This window comes from Lutra lutra, chromosome 6 (assembly GCF_902655055.1).
Source record: "Lutra lutra chromosome 6, mLutLut1.2, whole genome shotgun sequence".
Taxonomy (NCBI): domain Eukaryota; kingdom Metazoa; phylum Chordata; class Mammalia; order Carnivora; family Mustelidae; genus Lutra; species Lutra lutra.
Window position 1 is genome coordinate 138,584,437 of NC_062283.1, and position 17,391 is coordinate 138,601,827.

Genomic DNA, 17,391 nt, shown 5'->3' on the forward strand with positions numbered 1-17,391 from the left:
AGGCGTCCCTGCATTATCTTTCTTTGGGTTGCTTTGAAGGTTGATTTCTCTGCATTGCCTCTGTCTCTTCCAGATTGCTTTTTTGTCTTTCATAATAGGTGTGTTCGTTACATATCTGATTTGGGGGCTGGTTTGTCGTATTTAAAAATCAGTGGGTGGGGGGCACGCCTAGGTGGTTTAGTCAGTTTACTGTCTGACTCTGGATTTTGGCTCAGGTCATGATCTCAGGGTCATGAGATCAAACCCCGCATCAGATTCCATGCCAGGCATAGAGGCAGCTTAAGAGTCTCTGTTTCCGGGTGTCTGGGTGGCTCAGTTGGTTGGGTGATGGCCTTCAGCTCAGGTCATGATCCTGGAGGCCTGGGATCGTGTCTGCATCGGGCTCCCTGCTCAGCGGGGAGTCTGCTTCTCCCTCTGACCCTCCCCACTCCCATGCTCTCTCAAATAAATAAATAAAATCTTTTTTTTTTTAAGATTTTATTTATTTATTTGACAGAGATCACAAGTAGGCAGAGAGGCAGGCAGAGAGGGGAGAAGCAGGCTCCCCGCTGAGCGAGAGAGCCCGATGCGGGGCTCGATCCCAGGACCCTGAGATCATGACCTGAGCCAAAGGCAGAGGCTTAACCCACTGAGCCACCCAGGCGCCCCAATAAGATCTTTTTTTTTTTTTTTAAAGTCTGTTTCCCTTTCCCTCTGCTCCACGCCCCTGCTCGTGTGTGCTCGCTCTCCTTTCCCACTCTCTAAAGTAAATAAATAATAATAAAAAAATAAGAGTTGTTTGGGATTGTGTTACTGGGGCAACGTGGCCATCCTTGGAGGGTGATCTGGTTGATCTTCATGTGTCTTTTCTTGGGCTGGTCACATTCCCGCAAGTGTACAGGCTCCTTTCTGGAGCCTAGTGAGAGAGGGAGTGTGGGAGTGAGGTGGCTGAATGCCTCTTGTCTTTCACGATGGGGTGCTGTGGTCTGCCTGCGAGTCTCTGCCCCCCCACCTCCCACTCCTGGCCTGGAGACTGAGCTTCACTCTTGTCACCTCTGGGACCAGTGAGTGAAGAGGGTCTGGCTCTACAGTAGGAGAAGGAAACCTAGGGTGTTTTTGTTTTTCTTTTTAAATAAAATTTTAAAAATTGTGGTACGTCACATAGGAGGGACCTGCCCTTGTGTGAATGGCTTGCATCACTGTCTGCATCACATATTGAGGGTTTGCCTGAGCTGTAATAATGGGACCGGATTTCTGTCCATTTTAAGGCTGGGTGACCATCCATTGTTTGTATATTTCATATTCAGTTCATCCACTAATCCGTGTCTTGGGTCTTTTCACCTGAATCTATTTGCGTTAGGTCCAGTGAGGCTTCTGGAGATTTCTGTAGCATAAGTGGAGTTAATTACTTTTTCTACTGCTGGTCTAGGATGCTGGTGTATTGAGGTGCTCAAACTGGTTGCCACTGCGAATTTCTTAACCTTTTTCTGTTTTTCTCTGACCTTGGAGTTTATGCATTTCCTCTCGATGATCCATGAGTATGTTTTCTGGAGGGAGTAAAAGATAAAATACGCTGTCATCCAGAATTTACTCTCTATCTAGACAATAAATTTTACACTGACTTTAAAAAAATTATATGCTTTTAACTATGACACTCTAGATTTGTAAACAAAAAGTCATCTTTATAAGAAAATAGGAATTCTTGTCGCTTAAATGTATTCTGCAAGTGTCAACTTTTGCTTTATAATTATTTTTTAAGCCGATCTAAATATACCCATAGGATGACCTTTTAAGTAAAAAATCATTTAAAGCATTTTATTGTTGTATGTGATTACTGTAAAAGTTGGTGGAAAAATAATAGATTTAAACATATTAAATATATTAACAAATTAAGAGACAGTGGAAAAGACAAGTGTACCAATTCAATCTATCAGTGGGAATTTTAATTCCTTGCCATGTAGAGGCCACCAAGGAACTCATCCATTTGTCCAACCAAGTTTGGTTTATTTAAGTGCTACGCCAACGGAGAATTCCTGTGTGGGAGCACAATAATGGGGAGGTGGAATGGTCTTACTGTAGGATTTGGGCTTACGCTGGAGAATTCTAGGTGAGCGGAAGGGCCAGCTCTAAACTGGGAGCTGAGGTAGGGAGGGCATTTCTGTGACTGGGTATCTTGGTAATTTTATCTAGAAGGCTAGGAAATAAAACAGGGATAGGATTGTTGCTGACAAAATGGCCGAAAGAGGGGAACGTTCCAGGTGCCTGGCTGGCTCAGAGGTAGAGCTTGTGAGTCATGATCTCAGGGTCGTGGGTTCAAATCCAATGTTTAGCATGGAGCCTGCTTTCTAAAAGAAAAAGAGAGCGGGAACATTCAGTTAGGTTTGAGGTTTCAGAGCTGTTCTCTGGCCGCAGGTCGCTATTTAGCCCTTGAAATTCTTCTAATCCTACTTGAGATATGCTTTGTGAATAAAGTACATCCTGGGTTTGAAAGACTTACTGCAACAGAAAGTTTGTAAAATGTTTTCATTAATCATTTTTTATACTGAGTACATGTTGTTCTAACATTATGTTAATATTGGGCTAAATAAAGCGTAATAAAATTGACCTCAATTTTTTTTTTAACTCATTTTGGTGTGGCTGCTCTAACACTGGAAGTTGTGTATGTGGCTTGCGTGGGGGTCACACCATGAATCGGGGGGACAGATGTGGAATGCGAGTGGGTGCTGGGCCCATCGCCACCGTTGTTCGACTCAACCTTCCGCTGCTTCCCCCACCCCACCCCACCTCCGTGACTCCTTTTCATTAAGAATTCAGGCAAATTAAGATCCTCTCTTTCTTTTCTGGCAAAGTGAGAGGAAAAGAGGCATTTTTAATAATAAAGGGGCATTTTTGTCTTCCCAGAAATAGTTTCCAGAGGATTCTTCAAAATGAGACTTATCGATACTGCAAGCAGCAATTCTCGGCCTTTTTTTCATTATCGCTCCCGGAAGGAATCTTTTTAGATATTTTCATAGCATCTCCCCCCCATAATATTCAGATAGCACAGATGTACTGTATCTATCGGTGTATGTACTGTATACCTTCTATCTGCATCATGCTCACATAGCCTCCCCATCATGAAACCAGCTTTCCTCCCATTGAGGGTGTGCCTGGGTGGCTTAGTGGGTTGAAGCCTCTGTCTTCAGCTCAGGTCATGAACCCAGGGTCCTGGGATCGAGCCCTACATCATGCTCTCAGCTCAGTGGGGAGCCTGCTTCCCCGCAGACCTCCGCCTGCCTCTCTCTCTGCCTGCTTGTGATCTCTGTCAAATAAATAAATAAAATCTTAAAAAAAAGAAAAGAAAAGAAAAGGGCATGGTTTTAAACAAGCTAATAGCTAACATTTACTCTCCTTCTAGAATATACTCAGTAGTGCTAGCGTTAACCTTCATTTGCACCTCAACATAACATTATTGTGGGTCATATTTATTCTCCATTAGTTGAAGTACAGAGACAGCATTCTAATATTTTGCCGTGTGCCATATAGCCAACAGAGTCAGGACTAGAAGCTAGCTTTTCAGACTTCAGAATCCTTTTTTTAATTTTTTTTTTATTTTTCATTTGACAGATCACAAGTATGCAGAGAGGCAGGAGGGGTGGGGGGAAGTCGGTTCCCTGCTGAACAGAGAGCCTGATGCGGGGCTCGATCCCAGGACCCTGGGATCATGACCTGAGCTGAAGGCAGAGGCTTTAACTCACTGAGCCACCCAGGCGCCCCTAGAATCCTTTTGACAGCATCAAAGACAGGAGTGTTCAGACCTAAGATGAATGGAGGATTTGAACACAAGGCTCTTAAGAAAGAATTGATTCCTCTTTTTTTTTCATGTAGCTCACCAGATTTGGAAGTTTTTCGTATTTCCTAATTTTTAAAAGATTACATTTAAACTTTAGTCTCCTTTCATTTTGCTAATTTCTGTGTTCCAGTGTTTGGAGAGTTAAGATCATGATATTTTGGAGCACTGTGCAGTTATATAGCACATCAGAGGCATCGCTCTGGGGTTCGAGGTCTGGTAGTGCTGGACGCCATCCCGTCCAACCCAAAGCCAGCTGTTCTGACCACAGAAGTAACGATGTTGTGGAAGATTCGTAAAATGTAGGAAAATATTGGGACACGTGGGTGGCTCAGTTGGTAAAGCGTCTAACTCTTGATCTCAGCCCAGGTCTTGGCCTCAGGGTTGGGAGTTCAAGTCCTGTGTGGCGTGGCGCCCACTTTAAAAAAAAGAATAGGAAGATACTGACTGAGATTGCCTGTAATTTCACTATGTTTGGCTTTTGTTATTTTTCTTTCTGGGCCTTCTTCCTCAGCCTTATGTACCATATATGCATTTTGAAAAAGCAGAATTGGGGTTAGATTCAATATATAGTTTATATCATGCTTTTCACCCTGAACAAAGGTGTGGACTTCTGTATCAGTGTAGCCATTTTCCTTGTCATTAACTGCTTCAAAGATGGTGTTTTTGCCAAATATCCCCCCTTGCTACTAGTGGAACACTTCTTAGGCTCTTCAAACATGGTACACCCCAAGCAGCAAATGTTCTCACACGTAAATCTCTGCCTCTCGTTGGGTGTATTTCGCAGAAACAGAATCGCCAAATCAAGGAATGTTCCAATATGGACTCAATGAGAGGCGAAATAATTCTTAAATTACGTCACTTTTATCATTTGTATTGAGTTTTTAAATATTTTCCCCTTGCCTTGTTTTAAACTGTATTGTGAAGTCATTTTAAAATCCCCTTCTAGCCTCTCTGTGGTATCACCACAGTCCCTTTGAGAAACCACTCACATTATTTGTCTTGAGGATTTTGAGTCAGAGTAACCGTGTCTGTATAAACATGTCCAGTTCAATGGGACCGTAAAAATGGATTAGCTGGTATTCGTCAGGGTCTGCGGCGTGAGGGCGGAGCCCAGGAGAACCCCCATCCTGCACATGATGCTTGCGTCATTGAGACCATGTCTGTGTCATCTCTTCCGGCAGCTTTGAGCTCACCCTGAGTTTATCTTGAAGCTTTTTTTTTTTTTAAATATATATATTTTTAAAGGTTTGATTTGAGAGAGAGAAAGTGTGCACGAGCAGGGCAGAGGGAAAGGAAGAAGCAGACTCCCTGCTGAGCAGTGAGTGTGGGGCTCCATCCAGGACTCGATCCCAGGACCCTGAGATCATGTCTGGAGCCGAAGGCAGACAGACCCTCATCCACTGAGCCGCGCAGGCGTCCCTTGAAGCCTTCTAAAGGAGTCACGGTGGTGAAGACGCTCGCTTAGATTTCACCGGCCCTCTTCCTGCCAGAGGAAGAGACCTTGTGGGTTTTTTGGTTGCTTTTTCTGCAAGGGAATGCCGCTTTGGAAAGGCGGTGACAAGGGGTTCGGAGGCCTGGGTTTGGTGGCCATCTCCGGATTGCTCCGGTTCTCACGTGTGGCATTAATTAATGCTCAATCCCACTTGGAGGCAGGCAGTTAGGGACATTCTGATCTCTCCTAAAGAACCCCGAAACCCGTTAGCAGTCAGTCCTGCTCTCCCCACCTCTCTGGTTCTACGCAGCCGCTTTTTGTGGACATTTCATTTAAACGGAATTAAATATTTCAAGTGGTGCCTGGGTGGTGCAGTCAGTTAAGCGTGTCTCAGCTCAAGTCGAGATCTCAGGGTCGTGAGATCGAGCCCCGAGTCTGCTTGAGATTCTCTCTTCCTCTCTGTGCCCTTCCCACTCCTTTTCTCTCTCTCTCAAAATAATAAATCTAAGGGGCGCCTGGGTGGCTCAGTGGGTTAAAGCCTCTGCCTTCGGCTCAGGTCATGATCCCAGGGTCCTGGAATGGAGCCCCACATCGGGCTCTCTGCTCTGCGGAGAGCCTCCTTCCTCCCCTCTCTCTGCCTGCCTCCCTGCCTACTTGTGATCTCTCTCTTTCAAATAAATAAATAAAATCTTTTAAAAAAATTTTTTTTAAATCTTAAACATATTTCACAAGATGGGATCGGGAGGGAGACAAACCATAAGAGACTCTTTTTAATTTTTTCCCCCCATAAGAGACTCTTAATCTCACAAAACAAACAGGGGTGCCGGGGGGTGGGGTGGGGTTAGGGATAGGGAGAGGGTGGTGGGATTATGGACATGGGGGATGGTATGTGCTATGGTGAGTGCTGTGAAGTGTGTAAACCTGGCGATTCACAGACCTGTACCCTTAGGGCTAATAATTCATTATATGTTTATAAAAAAAAATAATTTTTTTTTAAAAATCTAAAAACAAAAACATATTTCAGTATGTTCAGTATGCTCTTGGGTGACGAGTTTCTTTTGCTTAGCAATGTTTTCATTATTCATCCATGTTAGAATATGCATATTTAGGGGCGCCTGGGTGGTTCAGTGGGTTAAAGCCTCTGCCTTCGGCTCGGGTCATGATCCCAGGGTCCTGGGATCGAGCCCCGCATCGGGCTCTCTGCTCAGCGCGGATCCTGCTCCCCCCCCACCCCCCGCCTGCCTCTCTGCCTACTTGTGATGTCTGTCTGTCAAATAAATAAAATTTTTTTAAAAATCTTGCATATTTAATTCCTTTCTATTACTGAATAGCCTTCTCCTTTGCAGGTATCCCTAATTTTGTTTTCTGTGCATCAGTTGATGGATATCAGGGTTGCTTCTAGTTTTGGGCTACCATGATTAATGAATACTGTTATCAGCATTCCTGTACAAATTTTTGCATGGATGCAGGTTTTCATTTCTTCTCGCTATATTTCTAGGGGTAGAATTGCTGGGTCATACAGAAGCTCTGTGTTTAACATTTTGAGGAATTGCCAGACTGTTTTCCAAAGCAGCTGCACCATTTTACATCTCTGCTAACCATGGATGAAGCTTCTCATTTCTCGAGTCCCTGTTACTCTCCCATCTTTTTGATGGTAGCCATCCTAGTGGGTGTGAATTGGTACCTCATTGTGGTTTGGAGAGGCATTTTCCTAATGGTGGATGATGCAGAGTATCTTTTCATGTGCTCTTTGGCCATTTGTGTATGTACTTCAGAGAAATGTCTACTTAGATCCTTTGCCCGCTTTTTAATGGGGTTATATGTGTTACAAAGCCATGAAGCTGTCATTCAAATTCATAAGCCTCAAATACAGTATTTCTCGTTCTCATTTCAGTTATCATCTCTGTCCTTCCCCACCCTTCCCCTGGTCTCTCGCCAGGTACTCTAAGATTGTAGCTAGACAGAACTCACTCATAATTTGCTAAATGTCATGTTCTTCTTCTTTGCCCATTTTCCTCCTGCGTGGACTGTCCCCCGGTGTCCCCTTCACGCATCCCACCCTTTCTGCAGCCAGCTCACATGGTATGTACAGTGAGCTACACTGGAGTGTGCCCATATTGGCCTCCAGATATGTCTACCGCTGGATGAGCTCCCCAAGGCCAAAGGATAATAACCGAGTGTATCCCCGGATGTATAGTGTAATTAACACAGAGCAAGAACGTGGCAAATATCTGTTCAGTGAACCATGAAGATTCGGGAAAAACACCTTCGCTGTCCTCTACCTATTTGAGATACGGTAAACATTTTCCCCATAATTTTTGCTTTGGGTGATTTCTTTCTCTATAGTTTTGATGTAATCAGAACATAATGACAAAAGAAAGTTTCCTGCACTGTATATTGACCCTTAGGTCTGAGCGCCACCACTGCTTTCACATGGTTGAGTGACTTTGCTTTGTAAATGCAGACCCACAGAGGCCGCCACCGTGTCACGCCCTGTCCTTGCTTACTCTTCAATCTGCTGAGAGAGTCAGCACCTTGCCACCAGATGCTCTCTTGCTCTGCCTTGTGGTTTTAACCACTTTAGGAATCCCAGATGAGATGTGTCAGTATTGTTACCAGTGTCCTAAAAAGAAAAGGTGTAACAGAATCACACAGCAATACGTTTATCTTTGTGGATATTATTTGGGGCCTTAAATTGGTAACTAGGGACGTTTCTTCCAGTCCAGCCCAGTGGAGTAGCTGTTGGCTGTGATTCGTTAGATCTTGGGCTTATGGGAAGGAAAGGACCAGGTAGGCACTGTTAAGCAAGGTCAGAATCGACATATGTGCCTATAGGTGGAACAGGTGTATTTCAAAGGGCACACCGGATGATGGCCATGTGCTGTCCCCAGCAGCTGGTGCCGAGAAATGAGGCGAAACTGAGATCCCAGATCCCTGAGGTGGTGGTGGTGGGGGGGTTCCTGGGACAGTTCAGGGGAGGGGTGTGGGCTGTATCTGGGGACACACTGTTGGGGCTTTTGCTTGGGAAGGCTGTAGACCAGTCATTTAATGTGGATCACCTGTGCAACCTCCAGAGGCTCATTCATCCAGGATCTGTTCAGCCAGGACTCCCCAGCCCCGGGGCTGGGTGCCTGTGTTGGGGGAGGGCAGAACTGCAGAGCCGTCTGGACCGCTTAGTGTGCGTGCGTGGACTACAGAAGGGGACCATTCCACCAGCAGTATTTGACACACACCAGACTCTGTAATTGAGGCAATTTGTGAACCCCAATTAAGGGCCCTCTAGGGAAGATGAAAGGTTAGGATGCGGCTTGCTCTGGGTATCATATCACAGGCGGCAGGACAGGGAGCTCATCATTCCATTCCCTGGGGACACATATGGCCTGGCTGGGTGTCCTCTGGAATAAAAGAGGGAAGCCGGGTGGTCAACAAAGAGGCTGAGGCGGATTTTTGTAACGCGGTCTGATCCCTAGCAACATTGCTTTCTTAACTTGGCTCAGTTGGGCCCAACCCTGGTGCGTTGCGCCTCCTGGTGGCCAGAAGAGGCAACTAGGTGTCCGCCAGCATCCCGGTGCTGGCCTTTTTTTTTTTTTTTTTTTTAATGCTTCTGCCCCACCCTTCTCTTTACTGCGCCCACTCTGGTCCATCCTAGGGCTCTCTGGCCCCTAAGCAGTAATGAGTAAAATCTGAGCTTCTCCGTCTGAAGGGAAGAGCAGTCCTAAAACCTTTCTTTTGTTTGCTTAGGGGAAGAGGCCGTGGTAATGGGGTGAGGCAGGCAAGGCATGAAGTGATAAACAGGACGAGGATGAAAAGGAAAGGAAGCCGGGGGGCCTCGGTGCACTTTCCCTTGCAGAACAATGACATACACAAGCATGTCGAAATTGCAAGACCGGTGTATCACTTCCTCTGTGTCTTCATATGGAACATTCTAAGGTTTCGGGAAGAAAGCATTTGAGATTCGAGGCTGCCTGAGATGTTCTGAGCGCTTGATGTGGGTTCTGACCTCCATGCTGTGTGCTTGAATATGGCAGTGTCTGTATTGCGGAATATGGCCTAGTTTGATCTAAATATTTAGTTAACGTGTGCCATAAAGACGACAACAAACAAACCTGCTTCCCCAGTCTTTGGGCTTTTTACAAGTTGCCTTGGGTTGACTGAGCGTGGGAGACACAACGGTGGCCTTGGAACACCCTTCTCAAGGGACAACGGAGGAGACCAGTTGCCATCCCTCAGCTCAGGGCCCGTGTGTCCGACGGGCGGTGGAGATGTAAAATACTGTCGCTGTGTTTTGCACCTCGTCAGCCTTTGCACAAACAAGGCTACAAAACGCCGTAAAAAAAAAAAAAAAAATGGTCGTAGACTGTAATATCTGCCGTTATTTGCTTCAAGTCATGCTAAAGGGTGAGGGCGCCAGGAATGAAGTAACGGCTCAGATAAAATGTTGCTGACTCGGGTTCTTCACCCCAGCAACGCCGAAACCCTCCCTGGGACCCTGCGGAGCCTCACTGACCATTAACGGAGACCAGCTCCAGGGAGGGCTCCTCGCCTGTAAAATGAAACACATGACCCGGGCCAAGTCCCGGCGCGCGGGGGCGGGGCTCCGGGGGGCGGGGCTCCGAGGCGGGGCTCCGAGGCGGGGGCGGGCCCTCCTATAATTAGACGTGGAAATGCATCCGCCGTCCCTTTTTGCCGCGGCTCCGAAGTCACTTTAAATTCTCCCTCATCCTCCGAGGGTGGCTCGGCGCGCACGTCTCTCCGATCTCAGCCCGCCTGCACGGGGCTGGCGAGACCCCGTGCTGCTTCAGCCCACCGCCCGCAGGAGGGCGAGCACCGGCTGCTCTTGCCGTCTGCAGGTGCGCGGTTAAATATGCTGGGAATCCTCACCATCACAGGTAAGGCGGCGGCCGGCTGGTTGTGTTCCGCCTCCGTGGCAGGTGGAGTAAATGCTTTCTTCCCTCCACCCCGCATTTGGGGGCAGAGACCTTCGAGGTCCTTGGCGGGGACACACTGATGGGCATTCATTCCCGTGTCGGCTGACTTTCCAGCCAGAAGAGCGTTCTCTCTTTGGCTCCGTGAGAACTCAACACGCCCAGCGTTTTCTTTTTGCCTACGCAGGAATCTTCCCGACTGCATTTAGGGGAGACCTTGAATGTACTGGGGGCGCTTGGTGGGGGGGGGGGCAGAAGAACAGCCAACTGAAGAGAGAGGTGTTAGATTGGGGTGAATTTGAAGGTAGGTTGTGAAAGCCTAATCCCTGGTTGTAGTCCTAAAGAAGTAAATTCCTGTCTTTGCGAAATGAGGATATTTGGCTTGGCCTGCTCATTAATAGGAAACTTTCAGTGAAGGTGCACTTGGCGATTTAGGGGCCTAAAATGTTAGCTCTGGCTTAAGTGGTGGTTTTAGCAAATACATAGTGTAAAGTTGATGGCCAGCCGGTAACAGGATTGAAGCACTAATAGTAAAAATGCATGTTTTTAAAACACGCTTTCTAGAAATCTGGCTGTAAGTATGAATTGTAATATTTAATTCATACGTCTAGCAAATGAGTTATATATATCAGATTTGTGGAAAGCCCTCACAGCTCTTCTAACTTGATATTTGATGGTTGATGCATGTGTGCTGTGTGTAGCCTGACTCCTTAGGAACTTGCCTGTTTTCTCTTCCCTCCTTTTTACCACTCCAGCACAAACGCCCATTGGCTAATTTAGATTTCTAAGACCTGCTCTTTTCTATTGTCTGAGATCACTGCTCATCCAATCTACACCTTTTCTTAAAAATGCTGTGTAGGATTTCTAGACTTCACATTTTTCTCAATATAATGGCTTCTGTGAAGCCTGGTTCTTCTGTGGAATTTTAAATGAATGTGAAAGTTTAGCAAAACTAAAAATATCCCTCACTTCCTATAGATTAGCTTGTTTACTTGGAGATTTCCTTAGAATTCCTTCCTCAAGTTAATGCCATAAGCCATATACCATTTGTATAGCAACAATGTTTACGAGACACCTAGAATCTATTATTTAATAGACTGTACAAAATAAAATAGATTAAAACCAAAACGTTTCATTTTTTCCAGATCATTTCTTTTTCTCTGAATGAAACAGCCATGCCAAACCGTGAGAGAGGCTGCCTGGTAGTGTGGTTTGTGGGGGGTGCCACGGCTAGGGATGGGCCTTCTATGATTATAACTTTCTTCTGAGTGCTTTTTGTGTATAGCATGACCTTTATTATATTCACTGCCTGATAGATTTGTCAGGTGTTGAGTTTCTTACAAGATAGGTGTTTCTTTTTCAAAGTAGTTAAAGAGGTACGAAACTTGGGGTATTTGGAGGGCTTTCAAAAATTGGTTCAAATCATCCCAACGGATGAATGGAAACAGTTGGAAGGATGGTGTCATTTTAAAAAAATTTTATATATTTATTTGACAGAGAACACAGGCGGGGCGGGGGGGAAGCAGGCTCCCTGCTGAGCAGAGAGCCCAGTGTGGGGGCTGATCCCTGGGACCCTGAAATAATGACCTGAGCTGAAGGCAGAGGCTTAACCCACTGAGTCACCCAGGCGCCCCTGGATGGTGTCATTTTTAAGGCAACTTCACGTTAAGTAGATCTGTTGCTTTCTGAGTTCCTGTTACAGTGCTGGTATGGAGGATGGACAAAATTTGGTATACTTTTCCCTAGTAATAAGAAAGTGCACATAAATTCCTACCTCCAAAACAGTACAGCAAATAACCATTTTGTTGTGGACCAAGGGAGTTTGAGCTGTCATCTTTTCCCCCCGCTCTGTAAGTTATCCTGATAAGAAAGATTTACAGTGACTAGTCTTTAGTTGGTCAGAATCTTGAAAAGCAACAAAAGCTTTTAAAAATGGCATTAAGTAGGGGTGCTTGGGTGGGTTAGTGGGTTAAGCCTCTGCCTTCAGCTCAGGTCATGATCTCAGGGTTCTGGGATGGAGCCCTGCATCTGGCTCTGCTCAGCAGGGAGCCTGCTTGCTCCCCTGCGTCCCACCCCCCCACCGCCTACTTGTGATCTCTGTCAAACAAATAAAATCTTTAAAAATTTTTTTTAAAAGTTAAAATGGCATTAATTACTAATTAAATAGCAGATTACTCATATAAATAATGTGAAATATAGTATTCTAGTCCTCTTCAGTGTTACGTTATGTGTGGAGCATTTAAATTTCACAGTGAACAGGAAGTGATCAGACTGATATTTTTGTACTTAGGAGCGAGTTTCCTTTTCTGAAAGTAAGGAAATGCTGTCACTTACAGGACTATTACTCCTCCCTCCCGCACAACCCCCCCTACCCAGACCAGTGAAATGAGGGCAGCAAAACTTACTGTGAAATGATGGCATATTCTCACACACTCTGGGTCTTCCTTGACATCTTAACCTCACATCACAGGAGCAATACTTAGCTTACAAACTGGACAGTAGGAGGCGTCTGGGTGACTCAGTCAATTGAGCATCTGCCATTGGCTTGGGTTGTGATCTCAGGGTCCTGGGTTTGAGCCTCGTATTGGGCTCCTGGTGGGCAGGGAGCCTGCTTCTCCCTCTCCCTCTGCTGCATGCCCTGCTATGCTTACTCTCTCTGTCTTGCTCTCTCTCAAAACAAAACAAAACAAAACAAAACAACGTGAGGACCGGCTGGCTCTATCAGTACAGGGTGTGACTCTTGATCTCCAGGTCTTGAGTTCGAGCCCCACGCTGGGTGTGGAGATAACTTAAATAAATACATTAAAAAACAAAACAAGAAAGTAAGTGATCACATAGGATGGTGGAGGTGTTATCTCCCCCACCAGCCTACTAATGGTGTGCCAAGAGAAAAATGCTTCTTGAATTTTGAAAGGTAATTTGAAAATATCTAACCTGTTTCTTCTAACACGTTATTGAGATAACTGTGGAGTGTCATGGGGAATTAGGGCAGCATTACTCTGTCTCTACTACAAACCGGGGAAGGAAGAGTCCTCCAACATTCATGCAAGTTCTAGATGATTTATATTGCCTTTCTCTATGCAGATCTTTGGACAGGATTTTAAAAAATCCTCTACATGGCTGCTTCTGTCTGCCAAGGAGGCAGGTTAGTTGTTTAGAGACTTGTGGGATGTTGAAATGAGGACCGTCACACCTACTAGAGTAATAACTACCTCCTACTGAGGGCCCATTCGCATTATTCTCTACAATAATCCTGCACACAATGGGTGTTTAACACCCTTTTAAAGATGATAACTCAGTTTTTTTTGGTGTTTCACAGCTACTAAGAAGCACAGCCGTAGTGTACCTTGTAAAGGATATTAATATGGCTTTAGTGTGCCCCTGTTTTTGTATGCCTGCCTCGAGGTACAAGGACCATTCAGCATCACTGTTGAGGCGGGGACAAATGGGGACCGTCACCTGAACCCCTCCTACGTGGGGTTTTTCTTCTCTGAGTTTGAATCCCAGTTAAACATCTCCTTTAGAGGTTTTGTGGTTAATGAGCATGACAACATAGGGCGTTGGGTGTGTGGGATATACGGGATGGATTTAGAATGTAGAGAATTTCTGGAAAAACTCCAGGACAGTGCCGCAGATTGTAGGAGAAAGTTAACCAGATCCAGATGTCAGCAGCAAGAGGGCTTAACGGGGCTACAGAAGAGAGCGCTCTGGTTACCCTAAACTGAAAAAGTTAATGTTGCAGCTTTTGCAATATTGCACTTTTTCTCTGACAAAAATGACTATTGTTGTACCACGGGACTTGGAAAGCTACGTTTGGATAAAAGCATTAAAATTTTGCAGTATATCATATGACTTCTTTCTTGTCTTCTTTTAAACATCTACAATAGAAGAAACGAGTTACACTTTTTATGTCTTAATCTCTTAAGTATTTGGAAGAGTGAGAACAGACCCTGTAGGTTTTGGACCTGTTGATTGATTTGCAACTGTCGATTGCATTTGTGGAGTTTGGAGGTGGGGTGTCTGTGTGGAGCACAGCTTCTATGAGACTTTTGGGGGATCATGTGCCTTTTGAAACTTGGGAAGTAGGGGGATGAGGACAGTTCCACAAGGACAGTGTAAATTTGGCCATGCACCTCGGACGTCTCTTGTGTTTGATTTCATAAATGGGGATTGACTAACTGGACATTCATCTGGAGATGAAGCAGAGTTTACTAGAAATTAACACCTAAAAGCTTTAATATGTTCTACCGAAGTGGGATTTCTATACCATAAATGATTTCAAGTTTTGCTTGAGACATCATTAAAAATACTTCCCATATTCTCACATTAACTTGACTCAGTAATATTTCGCAGCCTGTAGGGGTCTTGTTCTTGTTTTTTGACATTGAAAGGGCTTGTGATGACAAATTCATAATACTAAGAAATACGTAGATTAGGGGCACCTGGGTGGCTCAGCCATTAAGTGACTGCCTTCTGCTCAGGTCATGATCCCAGTGTCCTGGGATTAAGCCCCACAACGGGCTCCCTGCTCAGCAGGAAGCCTGCTTCTCCCTCTCCCACTCCCCCCGCTTGTGTTCTCTCTATAGCTGTATCTCTCTCTGTCAAATAAATAAAATCTTAAAAATAAAAAGGAAATACATAGATTACTATCAAAGCTCTTAACAGTTTTCCTATAGTTTATTGAGGGGAGTGGCTTATATTTTTAAAAACGAAAATACAGTTCCAGGTGTTCACTCCAGAAAATATATACTATTAGACGTCACTGTTCTCTTCTACTTTCTACACTTTTTAGGGATACTTTTTCATTTGTCTTAGAAAAACACAAGACAGACTGACAAGCTTACCCAAAGCCTCCGGTGGTAGGACAGCTTTAGGAAGCTGGTACCTTCGTTTGTGTCTATCTGTAATGTACTATGTCTTCAATACCTTAGGTTCACCATAAGGATTTTCCTTCGAGGACATATTCTGAAAATGTAAGTGCATGAAAGCACCTTGTACATCATTTTAAAAATAGTGTTTTTTGGGGTGCCTGGCTCGCTCTGTCAGAGGAGTGAACAACTCTTGATCTCAGGTTCGTAAGTTCGAGTCCCACACTGGGTGTAGAGATGACTAAAAATAATACACTTCCCCAAAAATAAAATCATCCTTTGTGTTTCCAAGTAACGGTTTTCAACATATGGACACTCTCACACAGGCATATGATTAGAGTCTTCTCCCAGAAAAATGGAATAGAAATGCATGGTTTCTGTAATAATGTTTATTTGAGAAGCAGGACTTCTACGATGTTTTTCCACTGACGGCGATGTGGGAAAATATGTCCACACAGACCATGTCCCAAGCAAAAGGTGGGAAGCGTGGTTCTGGTGAGTGTGTGGCCTGAGGTTAGGACTGTAGTCTTTTTTTCCTTTGTAGTCAAAGCCCTTTTAAATGGCTTTGGGGTGTGGAGAGGACCAGTATCTGCCAGCTCTATCTACTAGAGTTTTTTCCTGTTGATAAGCAGACCCTCTCCCTTTCCAAGCCTTCTTGCTGTCTTTGATACCAAGCAAGAATGTGGAATTTTCTAGCTCAGTCACCAAAGCAGTGGGTAAATGAGCACTGTGTTTCGGCTTTATGGGTATTTGGGAATCTTGCTGGATTGAGAGCAGTGTCTTCAAAGTGGAAAATTTCGATCACTCTGAGTCCCGCAGGAGTGATAACTGTGTCAGAAAGGCCTACTGTAAAATCAGTTGTTTCTGGGGAGGGACTTTTTGGGTACCAAGAAAGTATATCCTCAAATCAGTGATGCTTAGATGATCAAGCCTTTTGATTGTCCTCTTTCAATCCAGTCGGACAAATCTAAGGCAGATAATACTAAAGGGAGCTGATGTGTTGAAAACTCGAGCAGAGGAGGTAAACTTATTAATGAAATGTTTCTGGGTCTGGTTGTGAATGGGTTCCACTGTGTGAATCTAGGTAGGTGAACAGTGGCCTGTCTTTTCTAGAAGATACTATTATCACTTGCCTTCTGTCTCTCATATCTGCTGCCTTCACTCCCAGCAGCGACCCTGCCCAGACCCTGCCAAACTGGGCCAGCAGGTTTGCTCCCCAGGCGATGATCTTTAACTCATTCAGAACCAATATGCAGACAGCACATAAAAATGAAACAAGATGGGATCCAGAGGGAGACAAACCATAAGAGACTCTTTTTTTAAAAATATTTTATTTATTTATTTGACAGACAGAGATCCCAGATAGGCAGGCAGAGAGAGAGGGGGAAAGCAGGCCCCCCGCTGAGCAGAGAGCCTGATGCAGGGCTCCATCCCAGGACCCTGGGATCATGACCCGATCTGAAGGCAGAGACTTAACCCACTGAGCCACCCAGACTCTTAATCCCTCCCACAAAACAAACTGAAGGTTGCCTGGGCGGGGGAGGGGTGAAGGGAGGTGGTTGGGAGGTGGTTGGGTTATGGACATTGGGGAGGATTTGTGCTATGGTGAGTGCTGTGAAGTGTGTAAGCCTGATGATTCACAGACCTGTACCCCTGGGGCTAATAATATATTATATGTTAATAAAAATTTTTAAAAATGCCTGGAAAAAGGTTTCTGCTCACCACAAACTAGAACAGGGACAGGAATGAGTATGGTTTTGTCTGGAGATCTCCCTCTTCTGGCAGCATGTGGGAAATGTACTGGGTACCGATGGGCCTGGAAAAGCGGGGGGGGGGGGGGGGGGGGGTGAAGTTCAACACAAAAAGAAGGGCTTCGTCACTGTTCCGACCCTCAGTTGGTCCAAAATGGGATAAAGGGTCTAGATCCTCACATGGTTTGAATAACAAACGAGAGGGAGGGAGCCAACTCAGGATATCTGTGTCCCGTTTTTTCCCTTAGCATCTGTGTTGAGAGTCAAAGAGGTATACGTTCAACTATAGAGAATTTGAAAAGGCACCTAAGCTTTATGGATTGGTAGATTTTTGAGTTTTTTTTTTTTTTTTCTGGTCCTGATCTAGGAAATTCGCAAGGCTTCCAGCCTGGTGGAGTTGAAAACCGTTCAATACTGCCCTCTTCTGTTCAAACACTTGCTCAGGGGTTTGGACAGTGATGATGAAAAATTGGACCAATAAATTATTTCTTAATAGGAGGGTGTAAAAATAAATTTTGTGGCCATTATCACAATTTTGAAAACTATAGCCAGAAGAAAACATTCTCGGTTAGTAATAGTGATCATCTCTGGACACAGTATGCAT

The 17,391-nt window shown here is 44.9% G+C and overlaps 1 protein-coding gene across 3 annotated transcripts in view; it reads left to right on the forward strand.

Moving 5' to 3' along the window:
• The window catches only part of AKAP12 (A-kinase anchoring protein 12), a 99,286-nt gene that overhangs the window by 65,891 nt on the left and 16,004 nt on the right, over positions 1 to 17,391 (forward strand). Inside the window, exon 1 of one of the 3 annotated variants that reach the window (XM_047734024.1) lies at positions 9,926 to 10,132. The exons of the other annotated variants lie outside the window; for them this stretch is intronic. Within the exon in view, the coding sequence (XP_047589980.1) occupies positions 10,108 to 10,132 (25 nt within the window). The 5' untranslated portion in view covers positions 9,926 to 10,107. Of the gene's footprint in view, positions 1 to 9,925; positions 10,133 to 17,391 lie in introns of those variants that run through there. 3 annotated transcript variants of the gene reach the window in all.